The 22,195-nt window shown below is 39.9% G+C and overlaps 1 protein-coding gene across 3 annotated transcripts in view; it reads right to left on the bottom strand.

Moving 5' to 3' along the window:
* Window positions 1–98: 98 nt before the first annotated feature.
* The window catches only part of JAM2 (junctional adhesion molecule 2), a 48,191-nt gene continuing 26,094 nt past the window's right edge, over window positions 99–22,195 (bottom strand). For 2 of the 3 annotated variants that reach the window (XM_015628866.3, XM_015628858.3), the window contains exons 2-10: window positions 18,085–18,150; window positions 15,188–15,301; window positions 13,563–13,715; window positions 10,681–10,886; window positions 8,408–8,510; window positions 6,949–7,056; window positions 5,961–5,976; window positions 5,183–5,216; window positions 99–4,258 (exon numbers count right to left, since the gene is read on the bottom strand). In XM_015628866.3, coding sequence (XP_015484352.1) covers window positions 4,226–4,258; window positions 5,183–5,216; window positions 5,961–5,976; window positions 6,949–7,056; window positions 8,408–8,510; window positions 10,681–10,886; window positions 13,563–13,715; window positions 15,188–15,301; window positions 18,085–18,150 — 833 coding nt within the window. In that variant the 3' untranslated portion in view covers window positions 99–4,225. Of the gene's footprint in view, window positions 4,259–5,182; window positions 5,217–5,960; window positions 5,977–6,948; window positions 7,057–8,407; window positions 8,511–10,680; window positions 10,887–13,562; window positions 13,716–15,187; window positions 15,302–17,292; window positions 17,341–18,084; window positions 18,151–22,195 lie in introns of those variants that run through there. The other variant, XM_015628875.3, reaches the window with a different exon arrangement.

Here is a 22,195-nt window from a genome sequence, read left to right as displayed (position 1 = left end):
AATTGTATTGACATGATTTTTCTTCAGAATTAAACTACATATGCAGTCTACAGAGAGGGAGATTCCACATTAGACACTGAAACACTGCTTGAGCTTTAATTACAGGAAGATTTATTTTGTCAGCATAGTGAGTTTACTTCTGCACAACTACACACTTTGGAAGTGTATCAGATTTGCCAAAATCATCTCTTAAGTCCTAGTAAACCAGAATTGCAGGAGAAATTGATCCCTTGACAATAGTTGAGATGCAAGTAGTGAGGTCATTTATGGAATTTATTTGAATAGATTGTTCCAAGCTGCAAGAGTGAATCTTGTATTGCTGCATGTACATATGAACAAAATGAGAAGCTTTCACACAGAACTAAATTGAACATACAAGCTAATTTGTAAGTTTTTTGAGGGTTATTTTTTTTGAAATGCCATCACAGCTAGCTTGAGTAAATATTGGCAGCTTCTTTTTTCAGCATGTAAAACATTGAAACAATATTTACCGAGCAGAGGTCAAAAGATCTCCTGGTGTTGTGGTTTAACCCCAGCTGGCAGCTAAGCATCTCACAGCCTTTGGCTCACTCCCTGTCCCCTCCCTCTATGGGAGGGAAGGGAATTGGAAACAAAACTCATGAGCGGAGATAAAACAGTTAAATAATTGAACCTAAGTAATGGTAAGGGAAAGAGAGAGGAGAAAACCTGAGAAGCGCAAGTGATGCACAGCCCAAGTGCTCCTCACCATTTCCTGACTGATGCCCAGCCTGTTCCCCAGCAGCAAATGGCCCCTCCAAACCAACTTCCCCTCATTTTATATACTGAGCATGATGTTCTTTATCACTTTGGCCACTTCAGTCAGGGTCCTGGCCCTGTTCCCTCATGGATTGAACACCTCACTGGCAGAGCATCAGACACTGAAAAGTGTTTGATTCAGGGTAAGTACTGCTGAGCTACAACTGAAACAGTGTGTTACTGACATTCTCATACCAATTGAAAAAAAACCAGATTTGTACCAGCTACTAGGAAGAAAACTAACTCCCAGCTGAAACCAGAAAAGTATCAGCTGCTTATTCCATAACATGTCATGCCAGATCCTACACTTTCCAATACACCACCACCTTTCCTCTCTTATAGATGCACACACAGATACCATTTCCTTAATCTGTAGACAGTCCCTGTAGAAGTGCATTGAATTCACTTAGTCCATGACTTTTGGCTTATGACAGTCATGACTTAGGACTGTCATAAAGTTTTTCAAGGCAGGAAAGAGGGTGTCTGGTGTTGGATTGTTGCATGTTGAAGCCAGTTCTGATTCCATCACTGCTCTGCTTGTCTGGTTATATTGAAGTTCATTCTTAATGTGGCTGTGGAAGGGGAGTTGGGTTCCTATCCTCAAAGCTGGAAGGGTGGAGACAGGCAGCATGAGGTATCCAGTGCAATGATTGGCATGCAGCTGGCACAGAAGTGCTAATACACAGCATTACACAGCAACTGACATCACACAACTCGCTGGCTGTTCAATCAAATCCACTCAATGCACAAACCAGACTCGCCCATCCTCCCATCTTAACAAGTGTGCCCAGGTCCTTGAGCAGAAACACAGATGAGTTTTCCTGTGCCCAAGGCAGGAGTAACCCAGTTTGTCTTCTGCAGCACATTTTCCATGTGCACTTCAGGAACTTTATTCCCTCTACAGTACAAGTTTTGATTGGGCAGGGCCAGCCACTTGGCAGATCTAGGGCAGACTCACCAGGTAGCCTTTGCCAATATGCATCCCAATGTTTGAACATCCCCCTACCCATTACTCTCAGTGTAGTCTTAACAGTCCGTTGGATCATTTGGTTTTCTCAGCTGGTTCATGGCACAATATACCCAACAAATGCCATGTTCTTTGGTCCAAGTGAGTGTTTTCAAAGTATTTCTAGTTTAATGTGTTCAAAGGCTTGGTGTTGCTCAGGGCTTCATGTGAAATCATTATTCTGAGTCACCTAATAAAGAGGGCTTACAATGAGACTAGTTTGGAATATGCATTTTCAAAAAACCCACAACATCTAAGAGCTTACATTTTAAAGAAATGGATTAGAATTTCTTTCCATAGGATCAGGAGTAAATTCAGCCCTTCCACTCTGCCTGGGAAACAATCCACTGGAGATGGGAGTAGCAGCTTTCCTGGAAGAACCCCCATTTGGGATTGTTTTCCTTACAATTCATATACCCATGTCTATAGGGTCAAGGTAGGTCTTCCATCCCAATTATTCATGCCCTCTCTGTGATCTCTTAGCTAAATCCGCAGGGTATCCCATGGTGTGTACCTTCCATATCCTTCATCTTGAGCCAATGTTTACTGTCATTAGCATGGGTCTGTAGAGGTGGGAAATAGAGCATACCCTCTTTGAACTGCTTAAACTCCTGGGACATTTTTTCTGATAGTTTATCCACGGATGAGATGAGAGGAAGAGGGGTTGTCTTCAAATTCCTTGAGATGGCAAGCCACTGCATCCACAGATGGTGGTGTGATGTCTTTCCAGATTAACGTTGCCAGTGGGTTGGTGTGTACTCTTGATACACTCTACAAACTTCCACCACGTGGGTCATGTGCTGAGGAATTGGTCTGGATCTGTGGGGAACCTTGTATTGTCCAGGTCAAAATTAGTAATCTCTAGCACAGCTAATTCCCTCAAGTATTGGATATCTTTCCATGCTTGACAGGAGTCACTTCCAGAGTCTAAGGACTTGTGTCTCTTGTGGAATCACCTTGTCAATGCCTGCTTTCTTAGAAAGCGATTCCTACCCTCTAATTCCAACCTGTTAGCCCAATTATCCCAGCATCAGAGCAGCCAGGTGGTAGTATGCTCATCAGGACAACAGCTGAAATATTTATGTATATCCTGCAGCTCACTCAGGAATAAGGATTGAGTGGTTGCCTCCTGTGGTCTGTCACTGAAGTTTGTGTACGCACAGTATGTGTTGGTGCGGTTTCAGTAGCCACAGATTGTTTCATAACCCTAAAGAAGGCCTGAACCATATGCAACAACATATTGATTGTTACCAAAAGGAACAGGTTGGTTTCAAGGGTTAGTCACAGGATATACAAGGTCTTTAAAATTCTAGAATGCTACTGTAATCATCCTGGAGGGGAAGAAAGGTGTTTTTCCCATGGGTTGGCTCTCTGAGGGTAAAAGGCAGTAGATGTAACTGTGGATAGTTTCCACCAGATGGCTCCCAAAGGACAGCAGGGACACAGGCAGGCTCATGACCAGCCATTCTATCATATCACAAGCCAGTACAACACTGAAAAACACAGTGATAACCTTAGCCCACGCCCAGGGCAAATGAATCAATATGGTAACCAGCACCTATTAAGCCAATACAATGAAGGCTTATAACAAACTTGTTTTAACATGCTTTAGTCAGATATGCTTTTATCTCAACCTTTTGAGTCCCATGTTTGGTGCCAAAAAGGACTGCCAGCAGCTCAGCCCCATGTGGCTGCTTGCTCACTGACCCCAGTGGGAGAACTAGGAAAAAAAGTAAAAGCAATGGGTTGAGAGAACAGCAATTTAATAACTGAAACAAAGTAAAATAAGATACTAATAATACTAATGATAATAACAACAATACAGTAATATGAATTGCAGTGAAAAGGAGAGAGAGGAGTAAAGCCTAAGACAAGTGATGCACAACAGTTTCTCACCACCCACTGACTGATGTCCAGCCTGTCTTGCAGCAGCAGTTGGGTCCTCCTGACCAACTTCCCCACTTTAAATACTGGGCATGATGTTCTGGTGTGGAGGTGGTCACCAAGCATCACGTCTGTTTGAGTTCCAGAAGTGTTTGTGCAACATTCTCAGGCACAGGATATGATTCTTGGGGTGTCCTGTGCAGGGCCAGGAGTTGGACTTCATGATCCTGATGGGGCCCTTCCGGTTCAGTTTATTCCATGTTTCTGTGATTTTATGCATATCCCATTGGACAGCTCAGAGCAGTTGTCCCAGCTGTGCTCTGTCCCTGCTTCTTTTGCACCTCCTCACTGGAAGACCATGGATATCTGAGGACTCCTTGACTTGGAGTAAGCACTACTCAGCAGCAACTAAAAACATCAATGTGTTATCAACTTCATTCTCATATTAAATTCAAAACACAGCTACTATGAAGAAAATTATCCCAGCTGAAACCAGGACACTGATAATTTTTTTATAACAAGTAGTCATTTGATGTCCCTCACAGAGGCCGAAATCTTCTAAATAACAAAGGACTTGGTATGCTTGAAATCCTAAATGAAACAAACAAGGTTACATAAATAATAGTTCAAAGATTTTAAGCCAGTTAATATCTACTGTACATTTCATAAAAAACTAAGGCATTGAGCTTGACAAGAAATGTGTCTGACACACTGTTATTAAATGTTTATTCTTTTCTGGGATGGGAGGTCTACAAAATGCACTCTACATAGAAGTAGTAACCTATTCATAAATACAGCATCTGATTTTTAAATGCATTAGAAATGATAAACAAATACCATAGCTCTTCAAGGCTTTATCCTTCTCACTCAGAGCAAAGAGATAGTTGGTCTCAGGAAGTTCCTTACAGACATACTAAGTCAAGGAATAAGCTTATACAATTTAGTATGTTTTGTTTTGATTAAGGAAATGGGTGGTGTTCAGGGATCTTTTAAGGTTATATCAGTATTACTCATGCTTCTTAAAACTCCTAATGTCCTTAAACTGTAGATAGTGATATTAAGTCACTCCTAGATGAAGTTTTACTTAGAACCCTATTCCTTTTGCACCATTCTGAAAAGCTGGAATGATGTACATGTAGTTAAAGCCCTTGAGCCCACTCAAGGAAGTGGGGGTGGATGTAGTAAATTCAGCTTCCATATTAATCAAGTCTTTTGACCCACGTTATTCTTCGAAGAGTTAGGACCCCATCTTTCATTTGCTGTCTTGGACTGTGTTTCAGTTAATCAATATGTACAAGAAGATGCAAAGTATGGAGCAAGGTGCTGTAGTTGTGGGGCACTTGAGAATATGCAATATAAAGCTTTAAATGAAGACAGAGATAAAGTATTTCCAGGTACTGGTGCCAGGTATGGCATAGCAGGTGTGAGGAGTTTGTGTACATGTGCAAACACATTACTGATCTAAGGAAGATATCTAAAGCTTTTAAAACACACTAGTGCACATGAAAGACTTGCCTTTTCACTTGTAGATTGATAGTTCATCTTCTTTCTGTTAACAGAGCAAGAAATGAATGCAAGTTAAATAGTGACTTTTCCAGTGCTGGGTTTACCCCTTTGGGAGCCTTATATATGAATGCATTTTTCCAGATTTCCAGCAATCCTCAGGGTTTTTTCCCCTGTCTCTTAGAAAAAACTTACCATAACAAATCTATTGAATGCTTTTAGATAGCAGTCATTATCTCATAAACCACTGCCAAGCCTCATCTTTTCAAGTCTTCCAGCTATACTTTTTGTCTAGCTCATGGCCACAACTAAAATAGCTTGAGGAATTCTGACTTACTACTAAGAAATTTGAGTGAAATAAACACATACCAAAGGAATAGACCAGACACTATCAGAAAGTTTCTACCAGTTATGTTTTTACAAAACACTTCCTGAAATAACCCGTAGATGTGGATATGAGAGCAGTTCAATTTGGTTCTCACTGTCTTTTGTCTAGTTTGAAGAGGAAACACAAAAAAGCCTATAGCTGAGTTAGGGGTGTAAGCTACTATGTGAAAAGACACATCTCTGTGTATTTACTACAGTAATGTAATGATTTACTTTCTAACTAGCACACTGCTTTCTAATAAGGAAACCAACTAATGTAGGATCAGGTTTATCTCAGTGTCAAGAAAGCTATTCCACAAGAATCGTGTTAGAAAGGCTGTAAAAATCATTACAGTTACTGAATCACCTGAAACATAAATGAGGTTTACAGTGATTTATGTACTACTTGCATCAAGATACTTACTGGGAAGAGCTTTCCTCTGAAAAAGAAAGAAAAAAGGAAAAGAATTAGCACAAGAACAGTTCCCGTAGCTGATTTAAAGTTCTTTGAAATAGTTATTCCTAGAATATTCAGCTCTTCAGTTTCTAGAAGGAGTTTCTGAACCAAATGTCTCTTTTTGGTGTAGTGAGTTTAGGCAGAAGAAAGGTCGCTTTCAAGGGTAAATGAAGCTCCAAGTGAATTCTAACAAGCAGCTCTGTAGCCTCTGGTACTTTCCTGTAGCTGACCTTTTCAGACCCCAATATTTGCCATCCATTGTTGCTGTGCTCAACCCTACAGGTACCAATGTAAAGGCTACAGAGAGGGTTGCTCGGTTTCAAGCTTTTTAGAGCAGTCCCAAAAAAACAAACTTTTTCCATGACCCAGAGGAAGAAGACAGTTAATCTACTTTCCCTTTCATCAGAACTTAGCTGGTCAGGGGCAGTACACTAAAATTGGTTTATTTTTATGTTGCCTTTCTTAGGCATTCCTTATCAAAACTAGGGTGGAGAGGTTCCAGGAACCAGGGTCTAGCTTGTTGCTTTCCCTAGGTTGTTGTTTAGTAGCCTTAAGAAACTGCACAAACATCTCCATATCATTTTCAAAGTACCTTTTGCAGTAGATGTTGGCAGAATAAAAACATCTGCACAAAATGTTGCTGTTTTAATTCTCTCCAGCTTTAGTACCATGGAGTTAGAACCTTCATGGAAAGGAGGACATGTCATCAGAACCATAAAATTATGGAATGGTTTGGCTAGGAAGGGACCTTAAAGATCATCTAGTTCCAGCCTCCTGCCATAAACAGGGACACCTTCCACTGGATCAGGTTGCTCAGGACTCCCTCCAATCTGTCCTTGAACACTTCCAGGGATGGGGCATCCACAGCTTCTCTAGGCAAGGGAGAGTGTCATGGAAACTCTGCTAAATAAAGACATTTTTTAACACAAGGAAGGAGTGATTTTATTCTACTTACTTGCAAAGTAGCCCTTTTTTTGGGCATAGAATACTCCAAGACCACATAGTACCATCACCAGAGCCACAAATACTACAGCCACAATGATACCGCTTACATTAAGGTCATCTGTAATTATAAAGCAGAAGTCCAATGTTCTAAATTGTAACAATATCCAGTAACTGGATTTTTACCTAATTACCACAGGCATTTTTTGTATCTACAGATGGTCTTTGTCCTAAGATACATACATTAATTTATATAAAAACACTTAGATGTTTTTAAGCAGTAAAAAAGCAGTAATGTGCCACAGTCACTTTAACAGAAGTTCTTGGTATACAACAACTTTTAGTTTGAGTCAAAAAGTAAGGAAATAATAAGAAGGACCAAGGGATACATATTCTTCATCATACATACTCCCCAGATAAGCATTACCCAAGTCATATGTCTCTGAGGAAAAATATCTTAAAATCTTTGTAAGTGTTAAAGCAAGTTTCTTCATATAGTTAATTTGCTTTACACAACTGCAATTGGGTTCCACTTCTAAAGAACTCTTCAAATCAGTTATTTGAAATGCAACGATTTTTTAATTTTTAAATAGCAAGGCTTTTAAAATACAACACCATAAAGCTGAGTTGCCTGAAGTTAAGCTCTGCACCAGCCTACTGAAACATCTGGCCATTTTTATTTTGAAGGTGATGGTTTGAATTCAAGCATGACAAGGACCACACCCATATCCTGATATAATCACTTACAGCTTCAGACTGTCATCCATTTCAGGAAAACCAAAATTATCAACAAGCAGAAACATTTTCATTTCATGTTGTTATGTTTCCAATTACTTATTTGGATTCTAACTCAGGCATATACATAATACTGAGATTCTATCTCAGTAGCTTGGGGAACATTTGCTCATAATCCACCAGGAATGCATTGAAACCCATGACACAGTGATTTTCAGCTAAGTCCCAAGAAAGCACCATGTGGAACTTTGCAATTCCATGTGCTGCTTTATGGAAGATTTGGACAGGATCTTCTCTGCAGTAGTTATTAGGATTTGTTACCATTTGCTTTCCTATGATATCTGCAAGAACCAGTTGTATATTTTGCAAAAATCTTCATGCATTTTAGGTTATTACAGACTGTTACATTAAGATTTCCCACAAATGAATCCCAAAAGGGAGGCTTTACATAAAGAAAACACCCCATTTGACTGGCACACTCTTCTGTAAGCCTTCCACAAAAGCTTTTGGAAATACTAATATTCTCATATAGGCTGGTGCTTTTCTGTGAAGTTCAGTGTTTAGCAATCTAAAAACTAACTACTGTGATAAGGAACTTAGTATTTCTCCTCCCTGCAAATGCCACAACTAAATAAAAAGATTTAATTCAATCTGGTTTTAGCTTCTTAGTTGCACCATGCAATTACATAAATCCTACTGCAAGACTGTTTTCCACTACTATTTTCTTTAACACGTACCAACTTGCATTCTCTTCACTGAGCATTTCTGAGATAATCCAATCCCATTGGAGGCTTCACAGAAATACTCTCCAGTATCATTCTTTGTAACTGTATTAAACAGCTGTTAAGAAAGAGTCAAAAAACATTATCAGAACAGGGAAAAAAAATAATTCCTGTTGGATAGAAATGCTGGCATGTCAATGTGTGTATTTGTTTGTTTTAAATAAATAAAACCTAAAAAACCCCTGAAGGCAAGTATGAAATTCAGGTCCATTTCAACCTTGTAACAGCTCCTTAGTCACATTCTTTGGTCCTTCTACTTGTTGCCTAAGAGATTCTTTTAGATGGACATTTAACTAAGTGGAGTGTATCTACAAGGAAATTAATTTTCAGTGGATCAGAACTTTCCAGTAATATCCACTTTTTAAGATATGCTCTAATTTCAGGATACCTGAAATCAAACAGTTTGTTCATTTTATCAAAACAACAACCCCATTAATTGATCCTTCAAAAAACTTGACACATATTACTTAGGATGCATTATCAGCTGAAATGTTTTGGAAGTAAAGAGTTGTTTGGGTTATTCTCAACACTCCAAAAATACATTTTATGTCTTCCAACAGAGAAATGCTAAAACACACTATTTATCAAATACTACTACTGTAAAAATGAAAATGAGAAAGTGAGACTGTAGCAGGACATCTCCCTCCACCACAGAAGAGCTTAGCTCTTGCTTGGTAGCTGGTGCAATAATTCAGGGCATCTTGCTCTCATATGAGTCTCACATGATCCTTGGTGAAGTAATTAAATTAGGACAGCTTGGTGGGTAGTGAATTATTTCATCATCATGGGATTGATGCTTTCAGCTGACAGTAAACATCTTCCTGGAAGCAGATGTGGGAAGACAAGCTGGAAATTCTGACTGACACTTTACAAATTATAAAAGCTATAGCGTATTTTCACAAAGCAAAAATCTTCTGCACATTCCCTGAAAATGTGTGGGGTCTCCTCCCCACAGTCAGGATGCACTTTGTGGTTACTCTCCTAGGGGCTGAGTGAAAGGACTCTGTGTATGCTATTGGCAATTTGGTGGTAAATTACATTGACTCCTAATCTATACTATTTCTTTCGTAGCTATGATATAGGTACCTTAATGTTGTGCACTGTTTTATGTAACCTATTAGTAGTTCTTTTATTTTATACTGTATAATAAGTAGCTGTTTAAGGCCTCTTGTCTGTTACCTTCTGCCAATTCAACAAGTAACAATTTTATAATAGACCTAACTGTCTATTCTTAAGAACTTGCAAGCCAGAGTGATTTAGGTGTGGGTCACCTAAGTAGAGCTGCTGCCAAAAATCTAAGGCTAAGGCTGGGCTTGTCTAAATCTCTCACTTGATCCATACCAAAGAGATGGATAGAGACTGACCTCATGTCAATTCCAGTGTTTCTATTTTTTTAATCACTAGATTTGCTTACTGTTTCTTTTTAATATATGCCATACTTAGTTATTTTCAGAAGGGATTAGTAAGTTTGAGTAGTCCACCTGATTCTGTGATGTGCTGAAGGATCCTCAGAACATCTGAATGCTTAGTCATACTTCAGTTTCCACGTTTGATTTTGCACGAGTAGTGTCTGTAGAACAACTCTTTACTTCTTAAAAATCTCAGCACCCTAAGCAGCTTCAAGTTCTTTTGAAGGACCAGCTAATGAGGGAAGCAAGAGAGAGACAGCTAGTTCTGAAGGAAAAGAAACCCAACACCACAACCCACAAAAAAACTACAACTAAAATGAAGAACTAAACTTACTTACAGTCCCAACTCATTCCCACTGACTTCAGAGATCCTGGATGGGAACTTGTAAATGGCACTGGATTGCAGAGATTCTGTACTGCCCTGAGTGCTGCACTCCCCCTGAAGTGTATGAAGCTACTATTCCAAATTTTAAGGTTCTGTCAAATATAGCTCTGTTTCCATACTGAACCTCATTCTCACCTGGCCCTAGTTTACCAACTGACAAGATAAAATTTGTCACATATTTCTAGATTCTCAGTTATCACTACTGCAGCCTTGCACCTCACCCAATTTGTGTGGATCACTCAATGTCTATGGCTTGTCACTGGTTTGAGATGGAAACTACCTTCTACACTTCTCAGCACATATTTCAGCATGACACTGACCTCCAACAAAGACCTTGTTAGTTTTTTGATTTAGACCCCTGTGCATAATTGTACTGTACAGTAAATTTGGTCTCCTTAATAGCTGTCTATGACAGAGTTGTTAATTACACTTACCAGAGTGCCAGACTTTTTATTCATGGTGTAAGTTATGTTTGCTTCTCTAGCACTGCCTGTTCCTGTCTTCTCCAGCAAGGCAACACCATTCTTGTACCACTGGTACTCAGATGGAGGGGAGCCCTCAGTTTCCTTACAGGTCATCTGCACGACCGTTCCTGTCATTGCGGAGCTGGGTACCTCACACACTGGAGTAGTCGGAGCAACTGGACAGTGAAATTGCACTTGTTACACATGTACTTGTACTGTCCACATGTGTCAGAGACTGAAATAGTTCATGCCCCAAATATTCATATAAAGTTTTGCCTTTTATAACAATAACTATATAAAGAAGCTACAACCAAAGAAGCCTCCCTAAAGATACCTGACTGAGACTTTGGACTGAAAGTCAAACTGCTGAGATCAGATAAAGGGAAAACCCATTCTTCAATCACCTGAAACAAACGAGTAAACAAGGAAAATAATCTGAGCCAAACCTAGAAGCTGTGCTAAGAATCATCTCTGGCTTGCTTTGGGGTGGGGGAGGCTGTAGCCCACAGATGTTTGCTGCGAGCAGGTTTGCACAGATTTTCCTCCCAGCCAAGGCGTGGGGATGAAGGTTCAGTGTGTTTTAACTTCTGCTCAGGGGCAGTGCATCCATCCTTCCTTACACAAACTGGCTATGGAATCCCCAGCCTTGGGAAGGCCACATCCATGGGAAATTCATGTGAGAGGCAGCTGAGGGGATGCCTTAATGCATCAAAGAACCACCCAAATGCTCCCCAGAGTCATTGCTGAATGTACAGAGAACTGCATGTGCTGCAAAAAACCCAGAGTCTGTTGTAAGAAGAAATGGAAAACTCCCCTCTCCTACTAGCCTGAGTCTATATTAACCAATCAGATTCTATGCTTTTGGGGGCACCTTCACCACCAAGAAGACCAGCTGGAGAGGATCAATGAAACATCATTTGAATCCACACAGTGGTGGTATTTTCCTTATTCTGTCCCCCTGTTAATCTTTCTGTCCCCCCCATCTGTTTCCTATTTCTCTTTTCTCTCTCTATTTCTCTATTTCCCTCTCTCTCTCTCTCTCTCCCCTATTCAATATTAAATAAACCCCATACTATTGTCACTGGCATATGTTTCGTTTGCACCTTAATTCAGGCAGAGGCATTTCCAAGAACTTTAGTAATGGGATCAACAACAGTCTGGCAGTAATTGTGAGGAGGTGAGTACTTGTGCACATTTGATAACTAACACATCAATGAAATGAGGTGCAGGAGAAGGGCTAGAAGGTACAATCCTGCTACTGAGAGCACAGTAAAATTTATGAGTTGCTAAAAATGGAAGAGGTGCTTACTGCCAGCCTCCCCCCACCATATGCTCTGTCATCCTGTCTCAAATCTGTGTACTTTCATCCAACCTCAGAGAGTTTGTTTCACTTAATTTCTTGTATGGAACCTCTTGTTCACAGACAGAGATAGAATAACTCAGAATCTGTAGTTCAGCAATTGCCCCCTTCCCTGCTCTAGGATTTTAAAACTAGTGAGGAAGTGAGGAAGACCAAAAAGAGTTTTTGTATAAAAAGGAGTAAATTTTTGAGAAGTGATTGTCAGAAAGATTAACCGAGACACTGGCAGCCATCATAGGTACTTTTTAAACCTCAGTCTGAGGACCAAAACCAATTGGTTACTACATTCCAGTTTAAATTAAAAATGAACATTCCCTCACACAGATGCAGAACTGTTTGTTCCTTCTCCTGTGAAGATGAATGTCTCTTTTTTGATTTTTAATATGTGAACAGAAAAGAAACTTTTTATTTTTCGGTACTTAACATTATATAGAAGAAAAATAATGGTGAAGAGGCATCCATGGAACATTAAAAGAACAACTGACACCTTAACTAGTATTGATAGTTTTTTCTTGGTTGATTTAAAAATAAAAAGCAGAAATAAAGAAAACCAAATAGTAATAGTAATTCACATTAACTTTCAAAAAGGTTTGTAAGCAACACAATATGCCCCATCCCGCTCTTTCTCCCTTGGCCTCAAAGATTTCAACTTTAAAATAAGAAGCCACATTTAAAACAGGAAAGCTATTGAGAAAGTAGAAGAAAGAAAGAGTAAGTGGAGTTACCTCATTGTTGGTGCTAATCAGAAGTTCATGCATTTATCATCCTTTATGAAGAACTTAGAGACTTTACATATAATTTTTAAAGGCAAATTATTATTATTTTTAATAGGACAAATATAGAATCTACAAATACAAGTATTTTCTTTTGTCCCTGCACAGGTAAAAAAGGAAAACTATTGGCCTCTACCACTCATCCAGTGGGACAAATACCAAACCCAGTGTGAGAACAATGTGCTCAGTATTCACTTTTCGTCCATTCCATACCTGGGAAAGAAAACAAAGACCCACAAAGAACAACTGCTCCCCAGCAGGCATCACCATCTCTCCTGTAAATAAAGTCCACTGATTGCCAGATTTCTGGCTGTCATTGCACAAAACCTCTCTCCTTCCAAAACCAGGAGGAGACTGTAGCATATTAGAACGAACTTCTGCTTATGAATATTTAATAAGTGTTGACAGATGCTGACTTTCTAGTGCCAAACACCATGATCATCTTATCCAGATTCTCAGTCACTGAGCAATTTCAGTTCTGAGAAATGAAACTTACTTTGATATAATAAAACCCCAGTTATGTCCCTTTCTAATGTAAGTGTGACCTTTGCTAAGCTGTTTTATGATGTTGCAGAATGTTCATGTGCAAGTGTGTTTATAAACCTAGCCCAAAGAAGACCCAAAAACCCAGAAGCCACACACTATGACAACCCTACCTTCAACATCCCAACACCTCATCATCCAGTTCCTTTAAAAAGCCTAAGTAATAAAGTTTGTACCCAATACTGTGAGAGTAATAGTAGCCTCTCCCAGGCGTTGCCCCTCTTCGCTCTTGGCACTGATTTCACAGCGGTAGGTCCCAGAATCCCTTCTAGTCACATTCCTAATTCGGATTCCTGTATTCAGCATCTCTGCTCGGCCACGAAGGTCACCTTTAGGGAGAACAGACAGACAGGTTTCTGCTCTTTGCTTATAGAATCATAGAATCACAGAACAGTTTGGATTGGAAGAGACCTTAAAGATCATCTTGTTCCACCCCCACTGCCATGGGCAACCTTCTGCTAGACCAGGTTGTTCCAAGCCCCATCCTGGTCTTGAACACTTCCAGGGATGGAGCAGCCACAGGTTCTCTGGGCAAACTGTGCCAGTGCCTCATTACCCTCATAGGGAAGAATTTCCTTTATATATTTCCTCTGTATATCTAACCTAAATTTCCCCTCTTTCAGTCTGAAGCAAACATCTATGGCTCACTGGCTTGTTCTGAAATCCTGTACTATTTCTTGATATTTCATGTCATATTGTACATGAAACTATTTGTTCAGTGTTAGTCACCTATCAGCAAAGAGCAATATATAATCCCCTTCTCAAGACACTATGAACCTTCCATTTAGTCAAAAAAAACCACCCTCAATGCAAAAAACCTCCATCTGCCGTACATTACACAGGTGGAAGATGGAATGCATTTTTCTGCAGGTGTTTCAATAAAATATTTATAGCAGTAGTGACTGAAAGACATCCCTTTCCACTAGAGACAAGGCAATCACTAACTTAATTACCTTAAAGAAAAAGTTGTGAGACCACAGCAGAGTATTTGACATTTTAACTTGGCAAGAAAAACTTGATGGACTTAGCAAAGATATTGCCATCAGACTTCTTACAATGAAGAAGTTTTTTTAATTCTACAGCTTATTATGAAATTCAAGTTACATGCACACTCATGGAACATGAGTTCCAATGTTTCTCTAAATTAAATATATGCAGAAAAAACCCAAGTTCACCATCAAGGTCTATTCATCTCCAAGTTCTACAAACTAACAAAATTTCTGTGCTTTTATTTTACTTCTCAACATTCACTTATTGTGTACAATGTAACAAATACCTGTACATTCTCCAACACACAAAGCTGAGGTAAGTACTTTTCAGAACATAAAAAGAAAAATTCTACTTCTGAAAAGAATACAAATAATTTTAAATATACAGCTGAGTTTATATTTTATGTATATAAAAATTGCTGCATTATTCATATCTAAGCCTCCTGTTTTACAGGAGGCTATAGAAACCTCATTTTAGGATAGGAGTGCAGAGCCTGCAGTAGTAGAGGGGAGTTTGCATCCTCATGTAATTTCATTGTTGAAAAATCTCAAGGAATCTGCCGTGCCATTTTTCTTAGTCTTCAATTTTATTATATTTAGCTGCATTAAAAGTTAACTAATAATTGATGATTTTATAAAGAAATGCCTTTTCCTCCCTCAGAGAAGAATTATTTTTCTCAAAAGGACAGCTCTTCTATATAAACACTCAAGAGCCTTCTTGTTCAGTCTTATTCTTGGTAATGTTCCCCAAGAAAGAGTAAATAGCTATGCTAGAGAATGACATGTTAAACCATCTGTTTGTAGTACTGTACCTGTAAATTCACTATTGTAGTAGACAAATGAAACTCCTTGAGATTGGATTTTCTTCCACTCTATTCTTAAACTCATCCCTTTCGAAAATTTGTGTTTGCAACTAAGAATAGCCTCTAAAGGAAAGAAAAAGAATGAAGAAAAAAGGGAAAATTAGAGATTTTAGTATTGCATTTGTACACATTCAGGATCCATTAAAATTCATGTTCCCCCTTCAAAAGAACTTTACAGTCAGCAACAGCAAGAACTGTTTCTCAAAGTGAAGCTTCTCCAGATTTACACAAACATAGTGGAGAAAAAGGAACAAGTATATTTATATTTTATATTATATTCTTATATTACTGTATTATTATATTACTATGTTATAATAATATAATAATACTATTTTTATAGTATATTATCTATATTTAATAATATTTTATATTTATATTTCATATAATTATATAGTATATTCCTATACTTCAGTGGCCTTTGGGTCAAACTTCAGATTCTGGGGACTAGATATTTCCATGCTGGATAGGGTTTATTACTTTCCCCATCCAACATGAGAATATCTAGTTCATCAATTACATTCTTTATTACTACCCTCATTTTAGCTTAAACATTTTTGAGCAGATCACCCCTAAAAAAGGGACTCTGACCCTGTTATGAACATATTTTCTGAATTACCATTCTGAATTCAGTATCAGTAGTTTTTCTATTTAAATGTATAACTTAATGGAGATTGAAAATATTCCAGTAAGACAGTTAAAGAAACAAATGCAATACAGACCTTGCTACCTGTAGGCTACTAATTTTCCAATACAGGCCACATATCCAGAGCAAAAGCCTTTATAGTTTTGACATGGCTTATCTAACTCTCATGATGCAAATATGCACTGCTCAAACATAATCAACCATCCTCCTTTCCACTCTCAGCAAATGAGGCTGAAACAAAATTAAGAGCTACTGATAGATCTTCTCACTTGCCCTTTAGAGTCTGATTTCCTAGGTCTGCTCTGAAAAGAAACAAAAACCCAGAGAGGTAGTCTTGATGATATCTCAGAGGGGAAAAAAATATCCAGACTTGAAAGAAAAATTGAGGCAGGAGGGCATTCCTTGCCAGAAACATGTTACACATGCACTGGCCCTTTTGAAAAACATATTGTGCACTCAGGAAGTCTGAGGTTCCTGACTTCAGATTAAGTGGATGGGTGGAGACTTCCTGAATCTTAAGATTTGCTAGTTTCCTTCCCATTTTGTTTTTGTGTCCTTCTGACAAAGAAAAACCATAATTCAAGCTCAGCTTGCTTTTGCTTCTGGCCTTGTGACAATTGGCTTGTCAAATGAGCTGTTCTCTATTAGCTGACATGGAGACATCTCAGCTGAAGCATTCTCAACTGAAAAAGTCACCTCTCTTGAATGAGCTGCACCTTTCTTGCATGCCACATGTTTTTATTTCAGAAAAAACCCCTAGCATTGATGCCCACCCACTAATCTTATTCAGAGAAAATGAATGGATGGAAGAAATGAAGTCAGGGAGAGGTATTTTCCAGAGCAGGTGCACTTGACTTGCATTAAAGTAGACTCACAGGATACTGTGCATCAGCACTGGTACTGCTAGACCTGCAAAAGCCCTCTGGAATCTTGGACAGATCTGCACTATGGAGAGATCTATTTAATTTGGATTTACATCTGGTCTGGAGGCTATCATTGGTGATAGAATTACAGAATATATCAAGTTGAAAGGAACCCTAAGGATCAGTGAGCGTAGCTCCCTGCTCCTTGCAGAACTACCTAAAACTAAACCATGACTGGGAGTGTCACCTAGATGCTCCTTGGGTTCTGTCAGGCTTGGTGTCATGACCACTTTCTTGGGGACCCTGTCCCAGTGCCTGACCATCTTCCTCTACAGTAACAGGAATTAGAAGAGAAAATGAAAATGCATTTCACACCAGCTGCACTCAGTGGAACAACTATGTCTATCAGCCCTACCATCCTTTAGTGCTGCTACACATGGAGAACTTGGCTTGGCATCTGATTTAATTCAATGTATAAATAACAAAAGAACAAAATGCAAGCCATATACCATAGAAAAAGACAGAACCTAATCAAGCTTTAATATTACCTGAAGCATTTCTCTCTGCATTTGCCTGCCTTGAGCTCTAAATGTATTCTGTCAAGAGAAGAATAATTAACAGAAGTCCAGATGACACAGAGACCTCTAAATTATTTATTACCTCAAGAAGATGAATGAGATTTAAAGCTCAGAGAACAGGGTTTTTTTATTCCAAATTCCCACCTCTCTCCACTCCAACCAAATTCAAAAAATAAAACCCACATAACCCATAAACCTCAGACTACAGTATACCCCTCTCTCATCCACCCAGCAAACAGGTTTTCCTCTTTGCCTCTGTAAGTTCCCCACCCCATTATTGAAAGTAATTTGCCATTTTATATATGACACATACATATATAACTATGTAAATAGCCACTATAGCTACTGACAAGTAAAAATAGCCATTAAATTATTGTTACTTATAATTAGCTAACTTATACCTGTTCTCTCTAGTCCCTCACTTTTCTGTCTTGTAAGATATTTAATGTTTCTCCTTTCCATTGGCTCCCATAATATTGTGTGGAAGGAAACCAGGCAGAAGTTACAGGACTGACAAACAAGTCATAGAACCATAGAACAGGTGAGGTTGAAAAGGATCTCTGGGGAGCACCTAGCTCAACCCCACCTTGAGTAAGAGAAAATAGGGACAAGACCAGGATAACACAGAATCAGTGGAGAGAGTAGGCACAAGACCCCTCAGGAATGAGGAAGACAACCTCAATAGCTGCACAGGTTCTGTAGACATAGTTTGCATATATTATGTATATATTAAAAATTATCACAACAATGCCCATACTGTACCCTTAAATTCCTCTGCTTTTACATTTTTGTTATCTGTTTCAATGGAGATTCCAGACACATCAGGATCTGCAAGGGGACAGCAAAAAAAGACAATTCAGCAATAAACATTTGTGATTTCATATGTGCTTTGGCAGCTACAAGCAATATTTTTGAGAGCTCCTCACACTGTACAAGTTAGACACTGCCTATGAGAAAGAGTACAAAACTGAAAGCTAGACCAGGGCTGGCCTTGAACAGTTCATCTCTTTTCTCCAGGCTCTGGCATATGTAAAAAATAAGTAATGTTTATTTTTTACAATAACATAATTATATTTACATGTAAGAAGTTCTATATAAACACTAAACATTTTATATTGGGATAATGTCTCAGCTATCAGGGAAGATATCTATTAATCCGTAAGTGTATTTTCCATTACGTTCTTATTTCAGGCATACAAGTTTGTGGAAGAATACCACTTACAGATTCTACAGGGTAAAATATATGTAGAGTAATTGGCAATTATCTCCAATTCTTGTTGAAATGGGAAGGAATATAATCAAGATTTATCTAGTTTTAATTCAAAAAGAGAAAAAAACTCCCCATACACTCTTGGATATCTCATTGCTGCATTCCACTAAGGTGGAACGTCAGGGGGTTCTTTTAAAACAGATGACCAAGGATGGAATTAATTGAAACAAGGCAAGTATTGTATCTGAGAACCATTTATGGGAAGTGTTGCTCTGCTAAGGAAGAACAGAAAAGACAGAAAAGGAACCAAGAGAAGGAAAAAGAATGGGCAGAGAAGGAGAGAGGGGGGCGACAGAGAGAAAAAATGTGAATTTCGAGAATTTCAGTGTGCTGTCAACATCCAGCTGGCAGGTGGCATGTGCCCATGCCCTGTTGGGGGGAGCCTTTGCAGCTCTTGAAGCAGAGGCACAGCTCCTGCATCAATGGGTGACCAGACACCAGGTGAGTGGGCGCTAGGGCAGAAGGCGCAGAACCCTGGACAGGGTCATGATGGGGATCATGGTGACAGGCTAGATCAGCAACACAGAGCTGGGAGCAAGAACAAGGCAGGCAGGGACAAAGCAGATAGGACATCAAGCAGAAATGCAGGTAGGCAGGACAGGCAACAGCTGGAGCATATGAGGGAGATGAAGTGGTAGGGCAGGTGTCTCAGTTTTGGAAGACAGGTGTCTGCTAAGGAGGGCAGGAGCCTCCCTTGGAATGAAAATGTAGACCTCCCTCCCTCCGAATTATTATAATTTTGAAATCAAGGGCTCTCAGGCAGAGATCTGGGGATAGGAATAACAGTTCTTTACCAGTGTGTATAACAAGGCACACAAACAACAATAACTACAGCATTAACAACAAAACAGAAGCAGGGACCCCGTGACAGCCTTCTCAGCCGAGACGGGAAGGGATGGAGGAGAGGCTTTGCTTCACAAACCCCTCGGGCAGTCAGTCCCGGTGCTCCTGCAGGGCTCTGAGGAACACTCAGCTGGAACAGCAGGGATGAGCTGAGATCCTGGGCTGGGGGATGAGGTGGATCAGCAGCTCCAGGCTGGCACTGCCACACGTCCCAGCAGGACAAGGGGTGTGAGGCCACCAACAAAGAGGGAAGAAGGAGAAGCAGCAGCTCTGTCTAGGTGATGTCAAATTCCCTTCTCCCCACAGCAACAGCTCCAGCAAAAAGTGTCCTTCTCTGAAGATGAAGAAGCCAGCCAAACTGTCCCCAGCCTCCCCTTTTCCTGCCCCCTTCTCCCCTGGGCCCAGCCGAACCCTTTATGTTTCTCAAGCACCCACCAAGTACCCACAGTCAGGTTATTCCCCCTGCAACTAATGGGTAAAAATTCCACAGGTGAGCCAGAACTAAAAGATGGACACACCTAACCCCCAACAGCAGGACACAGGAAGTGGTCAGCAAGTGTCCAGCCAGGGAGAGGGAAAGCAAGTGAGCAAGGGCAAGCAAGGGCCAGTGAAGGCAAAAATGGGGGCACCTAGAACCACCTAGTCAGGGCAAAACAACAAAAAGCTCTGAAGCTTGTGACACAGTTACTTTTATAGCTCCTGGCTCCTCCCAAGTTCTGCAATGTTGACAGAAGATCATCGGCCAACATTCCACTGCAGCTCATTACCCTTTCACCATCTGACTGGAGAAGCTCTTTGGAGGTCAGCGTCCTGTCTGGTTTCCTACTGACTGCCTATGATATGTGACATGTGAGATGGCTGCCAGGCAAAGTCTCCTGAGGTATGGGGCTTTCCATCTTCTCCTCGCTGCCTCCTGCAAGTAGCACTTCTTCAGCCTCTCCCCCCACACCTCTGGTAATTTCAAACAATATTGAGACAGAACTCAAAATTAAATTGGTTCCTTACACTCATGTATTGGGAACTCTGAAATTTCAGACAGAACAAGTGAAATAACCACTAGACCTACATCAACTCCCACCCAGCTACCAGGAGCTGGTCAGAAGAATTACAATTAGTCCATGTCAGGCTAGCAAGCGCTTAACAACAGCTGAACACAGTTCTTAACACGGGTCTACTTTTTTTTCCCCAAAAGCATCTCAAGTTCCCTTGGTTTAAGACTAGTTTTGAAGACAGCACAGACACTTCTAATGCAGTCCATTTCCTCCGTCTGCATCAGCCAACTGAACAACTGGTATAGAGGGTATGGACAAGAACTGAGAACATGTTTCCATCAACGTTTAGAAACTTGACTTGGATAAGAACAATCTTCTTTTGACTGATAGAAACTAATAAAATAACAAGATTAGACTTTCTTAAGCACACAGACCTCCTTTGTCCATGCCTAAATAATTTCCCTTTCCCCTTTTTAATGGGGAAAAGAGCTGCCCACACCCCACCAGATGAATATCTAGTCTTTACCTGAAGACACAAACAAATTAAAAATTTAACAATCTTGCTTGTAGCCCTGGCCAGGCTCTTGTACTGCTCAAGGTGTATCCTTTAAGGCCTTTCAATAAATGCCTGCTTTATTCTTAACTCGGCCTAGCTTCTGTTCTAGGTCAGCCTTCTTAAGGCATCAGTAGGGTTGCTTTGGATCTGTTCATCCCCCAGCCTGGATTGGTACTACGTCTGACCCAGGTGCAGCACCTTGAACTCAGTCTTTTTAAACTTCTTGACATTCCCATGGGCCACTTCTTGAGCCAGTCCAGGTCCTTCTGGATGACAATCCCACCCTTCAAGTGTGGCAACAGCACTACTCATCTTGGTGTCATCTGCAAATCTGCCAAGACTGTACTCAATCCCTTTGTCTGCTGTTTAATGTCTTCATTATTGATACACTGATCCCATAGACCATAGTAGCCTGTCACAGTTTTCTTCTCAATTAAAGATCATTCTGCATGGTTTAAGTCTGGCACAACAAAGGGAATTCTTCATTCATTCTGTTCCTATGGCCTTTTTCCTCCTTAATTTTCTAGGGTTTTTTTCAGTATCCTTTAAAAATTACCGTTCTACAAGTATTTACAACCACTGCCTCTGAGTCACAGAGCAACACTCAGAATTGGTATCTGAGACCCTGGCACTGTAGCAAGAGTTCAGTTATTCATTCACTGTATATTGTGGTGGGTTGACCTTGGGTGGCTGCTGGACACCCACATAGCTGCTCTCTCACTCTTCCTCCTCAACATGACCAGGGAGAAAATAAGATTAAAAAGGTCATGGGTCAAGAGAAAGACAGGGAGTTTAGTTAGCAGTTACCATCATAGGCATAATAGACTAAATTTAGTAAAAAATAATTAAATTTACTGCCTGCTTAAAACACAGTAAATGCAGTAGTTGTGGGATTGAGCTTCTCTCTGCTGTTCCTTCCTCTGCACGCTCTCCCCTATTCCAGCATGGGCTGCTTTCTATAGGTCACAGTTGCTGCCAGGAGCCTGCTCCAACATGCATTCTCTGTAGTGCTTTCTAGCTATCTCACATCCTCTTCCAAATACATGTCCAACAATTCTGTTTAAAAGAACACAGCCTCACACCTGACACTATAAAGTGAATTTTATGTGTGCACATTACCAAAAGATCCAAATTATCTGTAGCTATCCTGTCTGTAATGTATTTCAATTTTATCAACTTATGTTACCCAAAAAGAGTTATAATCAGAAATTT

The sequence above is a fragment of the Parus major genome, chromosome 1 (genome assembly GCF_001522545.3).
Source record: "Parus major isolate Abel chromosome 1, Parus_major1.1, whole genome shotgun sequence".
Classification (NCBI taxonomy): Eukaryota; Metazoa; Chordata; class Aves; order Passeriformes; family Paridae; genus Parus; species Parus major.
Note: the sequence above shows the minus strand (reverse complement) of the source record. Positions and strands in the feature narration are given on the sequence as shown.